General features: G+C 39.0%; 1 protein-coding gene across 1 annotated transcript in view; it reads left to right on the forward strand.

Annotated features, from left to right (window-relative positions):
• FMN2 (formin 2) overlaps positions 1-14,655 on the forward strand; it is a 368,530-nt gene that overhangs the window by 285,379 nt on the left and 68,496 nt on the right. The window contains exon 16 of the mRNA XM_018042550.1: positions 13,912-13,963. Within this exon, the coding sequence (XP_017898039.1) occupies positions 13,912-13,963 (52 nt within the window). The remainder of the gene's footprint in view (positions 1-13,911; positions 13,964-14,655) is intronic.

Genomic DNA, 14,655 nt, shown 5'->3' on the forward strand with positions numbered 1-14,655 from the left:
GACTGGCTTCATCTTCTGTCGTTTCACAGGTTGTTCAGGTGTCTGTAATGATGATAACCCAGGGAATGAGTTATGCTGGAATTTGATTAAACATTAAGCACAGCTCTTTTTTAAATGAGACAGGACCATTTAATCATTTATATTAACTGTGATCTTAGAAACAGAAGTTTGGTCCATCATATATCAGAGTGGTTGTCATTTTCATATCCTCAGGGCCTCATAACAGAATAGAAAGTCTGCTCACTGCTTCCTAAATAGTCCTTGACTGAAATCCATGTTAGAGGATTCTGTCAGCTCACTCCACTCTTAATGGTGAAGGAAAGTGAATCTTGGTTTTTCATCCAGTGGGCCTTTAGGATTAAGAGACTGTAATTTTATGGAATATTCTTTTTTGCTTATGGGTAAAAAGGAGTCCTTAACTCTGTAACTCATTAAAAAAGAAGTCAAACAATTCGCTAGATTTCACATCTAAAACATGAATGAGTATGTGATTCATATAGTTGTTCATATTATATGTGATTATATTATATAATAGTCTGAATCTGTATTTTGTAGACCAAGTGCTGAATTTTTCTTTTTGCTCCATCTTTTTGAATGAAGAGCAAAACTGTGTTTTTGTGACCCAGATAGAATTTTGAAATTTTGCTTATAAATCATACATGATCAGCCATAACTAATCTTTCAAAATCATGATGATTCCAAGGTTGTGTGAGACCCTCAGAATTTGCCCAGTAGTTCACGTGGGTTGGAGACCATGTCCCTTCAGACTGAATGGATAGGTATCTCTTCATGTTTTACTGGTCTTCTGTATTGTATCCCCTTTATTATGAAATTCAGGTGTAAGTAATTCTTCTGCTTCTCCATGACTCCCTGGTCAAAGAAGCAATGACTCTTGTAAAGATAATACCTTTTTATTCTTATAGGTGTGAAATGCTTCACCGTATTACCATTAGGTTAATCCTCATTGAGTTGGACATGACTGAGCGACTTTCACTTTCACTTTGGGGCTTCCCTAGTGGCTCAGCTGGTAAAGAATCCACCTGCGATGTGGGCAGACCTGGGTTCGATCCCTGGGTTGGGAAGGTCCTCTGGAGAAGGGAATGGCTGCCCACTCCAGTATTCTGGCCTGGAGAATTCCACGGACTATAGAGTCCCGTGGGGTCACAGAGTCAGACGTGACTCAGTGACTTTCACTTTCAGTCCTAATTATGTGAATCTTTTCTTCATGTCTGTTCATCAAGCACCTTCAATTAGCCTTTTATTTCTTCTCTGGTTCTCTTCACGTGTTCTATGATTTTTAAAAATTTTTGAACAGCTATTTGCCCAAACATTCTTTGGGGTACTGAGTCACAGCAGTGAATAAGGAAATGTTTGTGTCTTGGCGGGCATTACATTGTATGTTATCTGGAAGACAGATGATGACAACAGCAAATCCTTAGGAAAAACTTATGTAGATCAAATGTGTCTAAACTGTGGAAGAAAACAAAAGTCTAGCTTTAAACACGGTTGCTCATGAGCCTGTGTTCAATGACATATAGTGAAAAAATAAATTTCAAAGTACACTTCTCTAAGAATATGGCCAATTTTGGATCCCATATTTTTTCTAGTTATCAGGACAAAATTCTAAATTTCAATCTATATACTAAAAATGTGTTCCATTATATATGCCAAATCTTTGTTTATAATTAGGCCTTCTTCAGTAGTAAAACCATTTTCTTACATTAACTTGTGTGCTCAGGTTACTTTACATGGGTATATTCAGCAGCAAAGGCTTTTCAATGTGCTTCATTTTCTAAAGCTAACGTCTGTCTCAGACAATCCAAGAGCCTATATCCAGTGCTAACCAAACATTTTAATTGCATTAGCTGTCACAGTATAATAGAGACCTCTCTTAACCGTACTCTAAGAGCCTCTGAGTCCATCTGGTCCAATTTTGCATTGATCCACCCCGACTTGCACTCCCCATCTTTCCAGTTCTACTCAAGACAAAACTTCATGGCCTTTACTTAAACACCTCTTTGGGAATATCCCTTACCTTTGCTCTGAAATAGACAGATTTAGAGAGTTGAGTCCTGCTGCCATAAAGCAGCTGTTGATTGTAATGGTGCGAGCAAAGTGCCATCCCTTGGAGAACTGAGAATGTAGTGTGAATAAATAATATTCAATTATTTATTACACAAATACTGTTCTGAGCACAATCCCACCAGTTTTATATTCCTTGTGACATTTAACCATTCTCTGAGATTGTGTCATTTATTTGTCCCCAAACAGTGTAAGGTCCATTAAGAGAGCATTTTGCTCTGCTGCTTGCTGTGTCCCTACACCTAGAAAAATGCCTGGATTGTAGTATACACCATCCTGCTCACCAGACAGAAGCCCAAGAACCCTCGTTAAGCCTATATTCACACCAGGGTAGCTCAAAGTTTGTTTCTTGACAGGGTGGCTGTCCTTACACAACACTGACTGCTGTCACCTAAGTCATGCCAGAGACCTGCTGCTGGAATTCACTTCTCAGCAGTACTATAATATTTCCCTTGCAAAGTTAGTTTTCCCAGCTTCTGAGATTTGTTTCTGTCTTCTCTTGAACCTCTACAATCTTCCTGTTCAGTTACCTATTGCTCTAATGATAATCTCACTTCATCAACATTCAAAAAACTAAGATCATGGCACTCAGTTCCATCACTTCATGGCAAATAGATGGGGAAAAAAAATGGAAAGAGTGACAGCTTTTTTTTTCCTGAGCTCCAAAATCACAGGAGATGTTGACTGCAGCCACAAAATTAAAATACGCTTGCTTCTTGGGAAAAAAAAAAAAAAGTTTATGACAAACCTAGACATCCGCCAGACATGGAAAAATGGACGGGTTCCAGATTGGGAAAGGAGTGCGTCAAGGCTGTTGTGTTGTCACCCTGCTTATTTAGCTTATGTGCAGAGCACATCATGGGAAACGCTGGGGTGGCTGAAGCTGGAATCAAGATTACTGGGAGAAATGTCAATAACATCCAATGTGCAGATGACACCACCCTTATGGCTGAAAGCGAAGAGGAACTGAAGAGCCTATTGATGAAAGTCAAAGAGGAGAGTGAAAAAGCTGGCTTAAAACTCAACATTCAGAAAACAAAGATCATGGCATCTGGTCCCATCACTTCATGGCAGACAGATGGGGAAACAATGGAAACAGTGACAGACTTCATTTTCTTGGGCTTCAAAATCACTGCTGATTTTGACTGCAGCCATGAAATTAAATGATGCTTGGCTATGACGAACATAGACAGCATATTGAAAAGCAGAGACATTACTTTGCCAACAAAGATCTGTCTAGTCAGAGCTGTAGTTTTTGCAATAGTCATGTATGGATATGACAGTTGGACCATTAAAAAAAAAAAACACTAAGCACTGAAGAATTGATGCTTTTGGACTGTGGTGGTGGAGAAGACTCTTGAGAGTCCCTTGGACTGCAAGAAGATCCAACCAGTCAATCCTAAAGGAAATCAGTCCTGAATATCCATTGGAAGGACTGATGCTTAAGTTGAAGCTCCAATACTTTAGCCACATGATGCAAAGAACTGACTCACTGGAAAAGACCCTGATGCTGGGAAAGATTGAAGGTGAGAGAAGGGGACAACAGAAGATGAGATGAGATGAGATGGTTGGATGGTATCACCAACTTGATGGACATGAGTTTGAGTAGGCTCCAGGAGTTGGTGATGGGCAGGGAAGCCTGGCATACTGCAGTACATGGGGTTGCAAAGAGTCAGATATAACTGGCTGAACTGAACTGAGACATCGTATTAGAAAACTGAGAAATCACTTTGCCAACAAAGGTCCCTATAGTCTAAACTATGGTTTTTAGACTATGGTTTTTCCAGTAGTCATGTACAGATGTGAGAGTTGGATCATAATGAAGGCAGAGTAAAGACCATAAAGATTGAGGGCAAGAGGAGAAGGAGGCAACAGAAGATGACATAGTTGGATGGCATCACCCACTCAATGGACATGAGTTTTAGCAAACTCCAGGAGATAGCAGTTCATGGGTTCACGAAGAGTCAGACATGATTTAGCAACTGAACCACAACATACTCTGGTGAAAAAACAGACTCTGTTATAAACCTTCTCCCACACCCACCCATCACTGCATCTGCAAACCTGGCTGAGGACCTTGGGCTTTGCCTTGAATTTGGGGGAGCAGAGACTTGAAGATTTAAGAGAGGGTACACTGACAGCCTAGGGACCATCTACGTGGAGCCTGCCTAGACTCGGAGTCAGGAGCCCACTTTGAAGATTGTTTGGTTACACTGTTAGAGAGGCAAGGAGGCCTGTAACAGGTTATGGGGGATAGTCACAGTGCTGGAGACAGGATATATTTGAGGGATATTAATAACATAGAACAGAAATCACTTGGGGACCAAATGAACATAAAGGCGCTGGATGGTGTCCAGATTTCAGGTTTCAATGGCTGGGTGAATCACTGAGATAGAGAAAAGAAATCTTGGAAAAGTTTTGAAGGGGTGGTATAATCACCTTAGGTAGACACACAGGTGAATATTCCCAATAAGCAGGTGTCCTGTGTGCAGTAGATGTGGGAGAGGAGCTGAGATGCAGGATTGCACATCACAGGCCAAGTGATTATTTAGTGCATGTGATCACCTAGGAAGATAAGAAAATAGATTCTAGGGTAGAATTCTGGAGGCGAATACAGTTACAGGATGAACAGGAGAATCCCCAACAGGTGTTAGTCAGACAGGTGGAAAGAACATGAGAGAAGCTATTGTAAGGGAAACCAGAGTGAGGGATAGTTCAGAAGACGGGAATGATAATAGTGGTACATGCTCCTGAATGAAACATTTCTCTCAAATTGGTATAGGCAGAAACCAGTTCTCAGAGGTTTTTACATTGAAGGGAAGTGAGAAAATAGAGTGCAACTCTGCAGTGACTTTAAAAGTCATTGTTGAACAAGTGTAAGTGATACATGAGCATGACTTACTGTATAATCGAAATCACTGCAATTAGCTTTCTCTGATGTATACCAACATATGTGATTATTTTATTTTTGTGCATTGTTAGAAAACTAATTGGTAATCTCCAGATGCTTATGCATCATTTATTTTTTTAAAACTTTATTTATGCAGCTTTAAGTACAGTTGATTTCTGATGTTATGTTAGTTTCTGCTATACAGCTGAGTGAATCAGTTATACATATATCCACTCTTTTTTAGATTTCTTTCCCGATAGGTCATTACAGAGTACTGAATTGAGTTCCCTGTGCTGTACAGAATGTCTTTTTGGTTACCTATTTGTTGGATTCTGTTTGTTGGTTACCTGTTTGGTGGCTGTCTATCGTAGCATGCATGTGTCAATCCCAGTCTCCCAGTTTATCCCTGCTCCCCATTCTTCTGGACTTCCCTGGTGGCTCAGATGGTAAAAAAAATCTGCCTGCAGATTTTTCAACCCAGGGTTCGATCCCTGGGTCAGGAAGATCCCCTAGAGAAAGGAATGTTAACCCACTCCAATATTCTTGCCTGGAGAATTTCATAGACAGAGGAGCATGGTGGGGTTCACTCCATGGGGTCACAAAGAATCAGATCTGACTGAGCAGCTAACACTTCCCATTCCTCCTGTTAGCCATGAATTTTTTTTTCTATATCTGTGACTCCATTTCTGTTTTGTAACTAGGTTCATTTGTACCATTTATTTTAAAGTCCACGTATAAGTGGTAATATATGATATTTGTCTTTGTCAGATTTGCTTCACCACAAATGGCATTATTTCATCCTTTTTATGGCTGAGTAGTATTCCATTGTGTATACATATATACACACACCACATTTCCTTAATCCATTCGTCTATTGATGGGCATTTAGGTTGCTTTCATGTCCTGGCTTTTGTAAATAGTGCTGTAATGAACATTGGGGTGCATGCATCTTTTTGAATATGTGTTTTTTTCAGATATATTTGCAACCATATGGTAGCCCTAGTTTTAGTTTTTAAAGGAACCTCCACACTGTTCTCCAAGTGGCTGTACCAAGTTACATTCCCACTAACAGTGTGGGAAGGTTTCCTTTTCTCCACACCTTTGCTAGCATTTATTGTTTGTAGACTTTTAGATAATGGCTGTTCTGACTGGTGTGAGGTGGTACCTTATTGTAGTTTAGATTTGCATTTTTTTTAAATAATGAGCACTGTTGAGCATATTTTCATGTGCCTCTTGACCATCTGTGTGTCTTTTTTTTTTTTAAGAAATATCTATTTAGATACATTTTGGAGTTGGGTTGTTTTCTTTTACATTGAGCTGTGTGAGCTGCTTGTATATTTTGGAGATTAATCCATTGCCAGTCACTTCATTTGCAATATTTTCTCCCTTTCTGTGGATTGCCTTTTTGTTTTGTTTATGGTTGCCTTTGCTGTGCAAAAGCTCTGAAGTTTAATTAGCTTCCATTTGTTTATTTTTGTTTCTATTTTCATTGCTCTAGGAGGTGGATCAAAAAAGATCTTACTGTGATTTATGTCAGAGAGGTTCTGCCTGTGTTTACCTTTAAGAGTTTTATAGTGTCCAGTCTTATATCTAGGTCTTTGATCCATTTTGATTTGATTTTTGTGTATGATATTAGAGAGTATTCTTTCATTACTTTACATGTAGCTGTCCAGTTTTCCTAGTGCCACCTATAGAAGAGACTGTCTTTTTTCCATTGTATGTTCTTGCCTATTTTGTCATAGATTAGGTGACCATAGTTGTGTGGGTTTATTTCCACTTTCTATCCTGTTCCATTGATTTATATTTCTGTTTCTGTGCCAATACCAACCTGTTTTGATGACTGTAGCTTTGTAGTATAGTCTGATGTCAGGGAGCCTGATTCCTCCAGCTCCATTTTTCTTTCTCAAGATTGCTCTGGCTGTTTGGAGTATTTCATGTTTCCATACAAATCATAAATTCTTTTCTTCTAATTCTGTGAAAAATGCTATAGTTCCATAGGGATTGTATTGAATCTGTAGATTACTTTGTGTGGTACGGTCATTTTGACAACATTGATTCTTCCAATCCAGGAGCATGGTATATCTCTCCATCTGTTTTTGTCATCTTTGATTTCTTTCATCAGTATCTTACACAGTTTTTGAAGTACAAGTCTTTTACATCCTTGGGTATGTGTTTCTAGATATTTTATTCTTTTTGATGTGATGGTAAATGAGATTGTTTCCTTAATTTCTCTTTCTGATCTTTCACTATTAGTGTATAGGAATGCAAGAGATTTCTGTGTTTTAATTTTGTAGCCTGCAACTTTACCAAATTCATTGATGAGCTCTGGCAACATCATTAGCATTTTCTATGTATAGTATCATGTCATCTGCAAACAGTGACATTTTACTTCTTTTCCTTTTTAATTTTTATTATGAAATTTAAAAATATTACTATATGTATTTTTAGATATTTTATATTATATTACATATAACATATTTTATATATAATAGAAACATAGCATATTTATGTACATATGTATGCACACACACATATAATTTTTCAGATTTTATATTCATTTCATTTATAAAACAAGATAAATATATTCTCATTATTTGCCATAATTATGTTCTACAAGGTTGCTGCAAACACTGAATTAGTGAGTACTAGATCACTGTTCCTAGCAGTAAATATAGTTCTTCAAGCCTCTGGTCACATTTTGGTCTCATTTCATCAACCAACCAAAGTACAATCTTTTTTTATGTGTGTTCATGTTTGAATACACCTTCTTTACTGTACTGCTAACTCATTAATATCAAACTCACAGCCAAGTCTGACAGCCCCTGAGTGAAGCTTACCCAACACATGTATTTTCCCCATAAGGCACACCATAGCCTCCTCAGGTTTAGGGCACTAGATAGCTCTGCACCTCCATGCTTGTGGACTGTTTAAAAAGAGAGATTACCAGAAAAGAAGGAGGTAAAAAGATGTCAAACTGCATCCCAGTAGACTGAGAAAAGGACACTTGTGCAGTATGAGGCTTGGAATAAAGCAGAGGCACACTGCATTCAGCCTTAACCAGGAACGTGTGCCTGGTGACTCAGACTTTCCAATGTTCTGCATACATCTGCGAGTAACTACAAAAGCACTGAAGTTACTTATTTTGGAATTAAAATAATTTTAATGAGTTGACAACTTCACAAATACAGAATCCATGAATAACGAGGATCACCTTTGAAAGGTTATGTATGTATAAATAAGGGCAAGTTTGTATACATGTGAAACACTGGGCTCGATGAATCACAAGCTAGAGTCAAAATTGCTGGGAGAAATATCAACAGCCTCGGATATGCAGTACGATACCACTCAAATGGCAGAAAATGAAGAGGAACTAAAGAGCCTCTTGATGAAGGTGAAAGAGGAAAGTGAAAAAGCTGGCTTGAAACTCAACATTCAGAAAACCAGGATCATGACATCTGGTCCCATCACTTCATGGCAGATAGATGAGGAAAAAATGGAAACAGTGACAGATTTTCTTTTCATGGGCTCCAAGACATGATACTATACACAGAAAATCCTAATGATACTTCCAGAAAACCAGAGCTCATCAATGAATTTGGTAAAGTTGCAAGTTACAAAATTAATACACAGAAATCTCTTGCATTCCTATATACTAATAATGAAAGATCACTGCTGACAGTGATTGCAGCCATGAAATTTAAAAGATGCTTGCTTCTTGGAAGGAAAGTTATGACAAACCTAGACAGCATATTAAAAAAGAAAGACATCACTTGCTGACAAAGGTCTGTATAGTCCAAGCTTATGGATTTTCCAGGAGTCATGTACCAATGTGATATCTGGACCATTAAGAAGGCTGAGTGTCAAAGAATTGGTGCTTTTGAATTATGGTGCTGGAGAAGACTTTTGAGAGAGATCAAACCAGTCAGTCCTAAAGGAAATCAGTCCTGAATATTCATTGGAAGGACTGTTGCTGCAACTGAAGCTCCAATGCTTTGGCCACCTGATGTGAAGAGCCAACTCACTGGAGAAGACCCATATGCTAGGAGAGATTGAGGGCAGGAGGAGAAGGGGGTGGCACAGGATAAATTTGTTAGCTAGCATCACCAACTCAATGAACATAAATGTGAGCAAACTCCAGAAGATAGTGAAAGACAGAAGAGCCTGGCATGCTGCAGTCACAGAGTCACAAAGAGATGGACATGACTCATTTGAAAAGACCCTGATGCTTGGAAAGATTGAAGGCGAGAAGAGAAGGGGAAGACAGAGGATGAGGTGGTTAGATGGCATCACCGACTCAATGGACATGAGTTTGAGTAAACTCTGGGAGTTGGTGATGGACAGGGAGGCCTGGTATGCTGCAGTCCATGGGATCACAAAGAGTTGGACACAACTGAGCGACTGAACTGAACTGAACTGAACTGAACCAGTCTGATCCACTACAGCTCTTTGAATCCTGGCAAAACCATTACATCTGAGAAGTATGCTTAGCAGATCAATGAGATGCTCCTAATACTGCAGTGCCCACAGCTGGCACTGGTCCACAGAAAGGACCTAATTCTTCTCCATGACAATTCCTGACCACATGTTGTACAACCAGTGCTTCAAAATTTGAATAAATTGAACTGTGAAGTTTTGTCTCACCTTCCATATTCACCTGACATCTCACCAACCGACTTTCACTGCTTCAAGCATCTTGACAACTTTTTGCAGGGAAAATGTTTCCACAACCAGCAGGATTCAGAAAATGCTTTCCAAGAGTTCATCAAATCCCAAAGTACAGATTTTTATGCTTCAGGAATAAACAAACTTATTTCTCATTGGCAAAAGTGTGTTGATTGTAATGGTTCCTACTTTGATTAATAAATATATATTTGAGCCTAGTTATAATAATTTAAAATTCATGGTCTGAAACTGCAATTATCCACTCCAGTATTCTTGCCTGGAGGATCCCAGGGACAGAGGAGCCTGGTGGGCTGCTGTCCATAGGGTCTCACAGAGTCGGACACAACTGAAGCGACTTAGCATGCATGCATGCATTGGAGAAGGCAATGGCCACCCACTCCAGTATTCTTGCCTGGAGAATCCCAGGGACAGAGGAGCCTGGTGGGCTGCCGTCTATGGGGGTTGCACAGAGTTGGACACAACTGAAGTGACTTAGCAGCAGCAGCAGCAACCTAATAAAACACACAGTTGGTCTAAGATTTTGGTCACTGCATATAATTAATTTGAGTGCTCCCTAAATGAATGTCAGAGTTATCTAAAAAAAAGCTTAATTTTTACTACCTTAGTAACATTTTATTTTAGTTTGATCAGTTTCATCCTCACAAACTAAAGAAACACATCCAGCATTTGTCACTAAGTTAACATCTTGTATGTGCATGCTAAGTCACTGCAGTCATGTTAGACTCTCTGTGACCCTATGGACTATAGCCCACCAGGCTCCTCTCTCCATGGGATTCTCCAGGCAAGAATACTGGACTGAGTTGCCATGCGCTCCTCTAGGGACTGAGACCTCATCTCTTACGTGTCCTGCGTTGGCAAGCAGGTTCTTTACCACTCACATCACTTGGGAAGCCCACGTTAACATCACAAGTGTGCTTAAAAGATTGTGATAACGAAATGTTGGTGGTGTGTCTCTGCAAGCAGTATGTTGAGAAATGGTAGCTCAGTGTCTCCAGAAATCCGAATTGCATCCCAAGTTTCTAGAAAATTTCTTCTTCCTTTTTTTTTTTTTTTTTTGGTTGCATTGGGTCTTAGTTGTGGCCTGTAGGATCTTAGTTCCCTGACCAAGGGTTGAACCCATGTCCCTTCATTGCAGGGTGGATTCTTAACCACTGGACCAATAGGGAAGTCCCAAGTTTTTTATTTCTAAGATTGCCCTGCAAAAGAGAATCATCTCTCATAGGACTTTATCAAAGCTGATTACAGCAGAGAAAACAACTCCTTTTAGCTTCAAAATCATGTTTAAAAAAATGGAAAACAGAGTAATTTAAAGTATTTCCTTCTATCCCAATTTGGTTTTATGGTTCTAATATGGCTATTAGGTTTGGACAGAGAGCCTATTTTTGTTTTATTCCTTTAGTAAGAATCATTCTTCTGCCACATTGAACTGCAGTGTTTATTCAGTAAAACTTGTTCATACAGTGAAGCCAAAGCTGTTTTAGTATGCATCACAAGGAATCATTATGAATAACTGAAACTCACTTCATTCCACTCACAACTAGTTAGGGGCTTATATTGTGTAAAAAGCTGTTAAGTATCTGTTTTCTTCATCTGCATATAATGTTGAAGCATGATACAATAGCAGTTGGTGTATTCAGTTAAACATTATTATGTATTGTATCACTTTAGGATTTCAAGAGCTTGAAATCCAACTTTTTCAAAGAATATTTATGTAGCCCCTACTAATTATTGGGGGCACTATGCTAAACATTTTGTATATGTTAATGATTTTGAACTGTGGTGTTGGAGAAGACTTTTGAGAGTCCCTTGGACTGCAAGGAGATCCAACCAGTCCATTCTGAAGGAGATCAGCCCTGGGATTTCTTTGGAAGGACTGATGGTGAAGCTGAAGCTCCAGTACTTTGGCCACCTCATGCGAAGAGTTGACTCATTGGCAAAGACTCTGATGCTGGGAGGGATTGGGGGCAGGAGGAGAAGGGGATGACCGAGGATGAGATGGCTGGATGGCATCACTGACTTGATGGACATGAGTCTGAGTGAACTCCGAGAGATGGTGATGGACAGGGAGGCCTGGCGTGCTGTGATTCATGGGGTCACAAAGAGTCAGACATGACTGAGCAACTGAACTGAATTGAACAGATTAATTTATATGCCTAAGATTCTGTGTGTGTTAGTCACTCAGTCGTGTCTGACTCTTTGCAACCCCTTGGACTGTAGCCTGCCAGGCCTCTCCATCCGTGGGATTTTCCAAGCACGAATACTGGAATAGATTGCCATCTCCTTCCCAGGGGATCTTCCCCACCCAGGGATTGAACCCGGGGCTTCCCTGGGGGCTTAGCAGGTAAAGAATCCACCTGCAGTGTGAGAGATCTGGGTTCAAATCCTGGATTGGGAAGATCCCCTAGAGAAGGGAACGGCTACTCACTCCAGTATTCTGACTGGAGAATCCCATAGACTGTGTAGTCCATGGGACCACAAAGAGTCAGACATGACAGCGACTTTCACTTTCCTTCTCCTGCTTTGCAAGGAGACTCTTTACCATCTGAGCCACCAGGGAAGACTAAGATTACAAAGCTAATTTCAGAGGCAGAATCAGAATAGAATACACATCACTGGAATCTCATTCTAGGGTGTTTTAAATTTCATAAATCATTTACTCGGTGCATCTAGAATAGTCAAAAGAATTTCTTCCTTTCTCAGTCTTAAATTCTATATTTAAAAAAAAAATGATGCAAGGGCAGTTGGAAGAACTTCCTTCCTGAAAGTGTTATGCATTGTGTTGCTTTGTTGTTTTCTCTTAAACTTTTCTGTGGTTCTAGAATTACTTCTGGAAACAAACTGTTTTCATACAGCAGCCCAAAGATTTTGTAAGAAAATAGGTTAACATTGGAGACTTTTCAAAGTGAAGTCATGAAACATCTATCCTGTTTCTTAATATGGCTAATGATTGACCTGTAGCTTTATGTAAGCCTTTTAAAAAACCAGAAGGGAAAGGGGAAACATACCTCTGCTACCATCTCCCAGGATTGCTGTTAAATTCAGGCAGTCCTGTAGAGGACCTGCATAACACTCCATGGCGGCTTTGCAGACGTGTCCAGACCTTCAAACAAACACTGTCTTGAGGCTGTGGAACAGCAGCCGAAGCTGACAACTGTTTCAGTCGTGATGTAGTCACTGACATTTCCCAAGTGGCCACAGGTTTGATTTCACGCCGTTCCAATATTTATAATCATTTTGCCCTACTCCTTTCTGTCTTTTAATTTTTCCAAATGGCTGCAAGTGTGCCCCCGAAGGAAATGATTATGAAAGGAAACTTCTTTCACTAGCTCCAGGGTGGTTTTTTTCTTTGATTTTTTGTGTCCAGTAGCTCAGTGATTTTCAAACTGTGTGTCACAGATAGTTAGTGAAGAATGAAATGAATTTAGTGGGTCACAACTACATTTTGAGATCTGAGGGAATAGACTAAAAATATTATTAAAAGCATTGTAAGAAGTGGGAGTATTTTTTAAATTTTTGTGCCAAATATGTGTGTATGTATATAAAGTAATACATAAATGCTAGAATGCTTACTGGCCAGTCAAAGTCATTGCCATTACATACTTTATGTGATGGGAGTTTCTGTGTTATTTTAAGCAATTTTAAAATAGTGATGTAATCCCTTTCCCAAATTCGATCTTTGGGTTTGTGTCCAGCTACCATTCTTTATTTCTAGCAAATCAGTGGGTGCACTGTCATGTCATCACTTGAAGTTAGGAGAAAGTGTTAGTATTTTATCCTATGTCTGCATAGAAGTCAGTTCTCGATCTACTCAATTGTGATCTGAAGTGAAGAGCTCTGGTAAAGATCATTACATACCATTTCTACTTAGGTTTTTACTTGGTTTTTGGACCTTTGCTTGAGAGAATTGTTTTCAACTAATTATAGGCATTTAAATCCTTGACAGACAAATTTGATGTGAATATCAAGTTATCTGGTATTTTATTTTCTCAGGTTAATGTGACTAATTTAAAGAAATTACTTAGAAAGTATTATTAACTTAATGAAAATTAAATATAACCTATTCAGTCATATATATTCATAGATTTTTAAATAAAATTCTATAATTATGTTCCAATAAAATTTTTTAAAAATAAACTTTTGGTGGAGTACATTAGCGTTAATGTATTAAGATACATTTCATATTATTTGATCTGTTTTGTTTGAGATGGTTATAACCATTTATCATACCTCATCTATTTCTTTTCTTGTATTTTCAGCTAAAATTGACCAAGAAGCAGAGGAGAACTCACTGACAGAAACTCATAAGTGGTGAGAAATTACTTTCCTTTAATATTTGTTCTCAGAGTAGGCTTATAAAGCATTTAATGTGCTTCATCTCAAGGAGTCAGTCATTAGCTCAGTTTTTATTTTCAAGCATAAAAGAAACTAACGGTACTTTAATTATACATTGGATTTCTGACTGATTTTTATAATTCTGGATGACATATAAACCTGTTATATCAAATTATTGTGACTAGATAGCTTATTAGCACCTTCTATTTAGAATAGGTTTTAAGGCTGTGGAAATACCAGAAAGAAAGACAGCAGGAAACTATTTCAAGAAAAAGTGTGAAGGGTTTAGTTATAGGACATGAGTTTCCATGTGCAAAAGCAGAGTTCAAGTGGCCCCCTGAGGTCCCCTTGCATGACCCTCACTTTCACAGTAGAGGTTTGCCATCAACAGTTCAGTTCAGTTGCTCAATCATGTCTGACTTTTTGTGACCCCATGGACTGCAGCACGCCAGGCTTCCCTGTCCATCACCAGCTCCTGGAGTTTACTCAAACTCATGTCCATCGAGTCGGTGATGCCATCCAACCATCTCATCCTCTGTCCTCCCCTTCTCTTCCCGCCTTCAATCTTTCCCAGCATCAGGTTCTTTTCCAAAGAGTCCGTTCTTAGCATCAGGTGGCCAAAGTATTGGAGTTTCAGCTTCAGTATCAGTCCTTCCAATGAATTCAGA

The sequence above is a fragment of the Capra hircus genome, chromosome 28 (assembly GCF_001704415.2).
Source record: "Capra hircus breed San Clemente chromosome 28, ASM170441v1, whole genome shotgun sequence".
Taxonomy (NCBI): Eukaryota; Metazoa; Chordata; class Mammalia; order Artiodactyla; family Bovidae; genus Capra; species Capra hircus.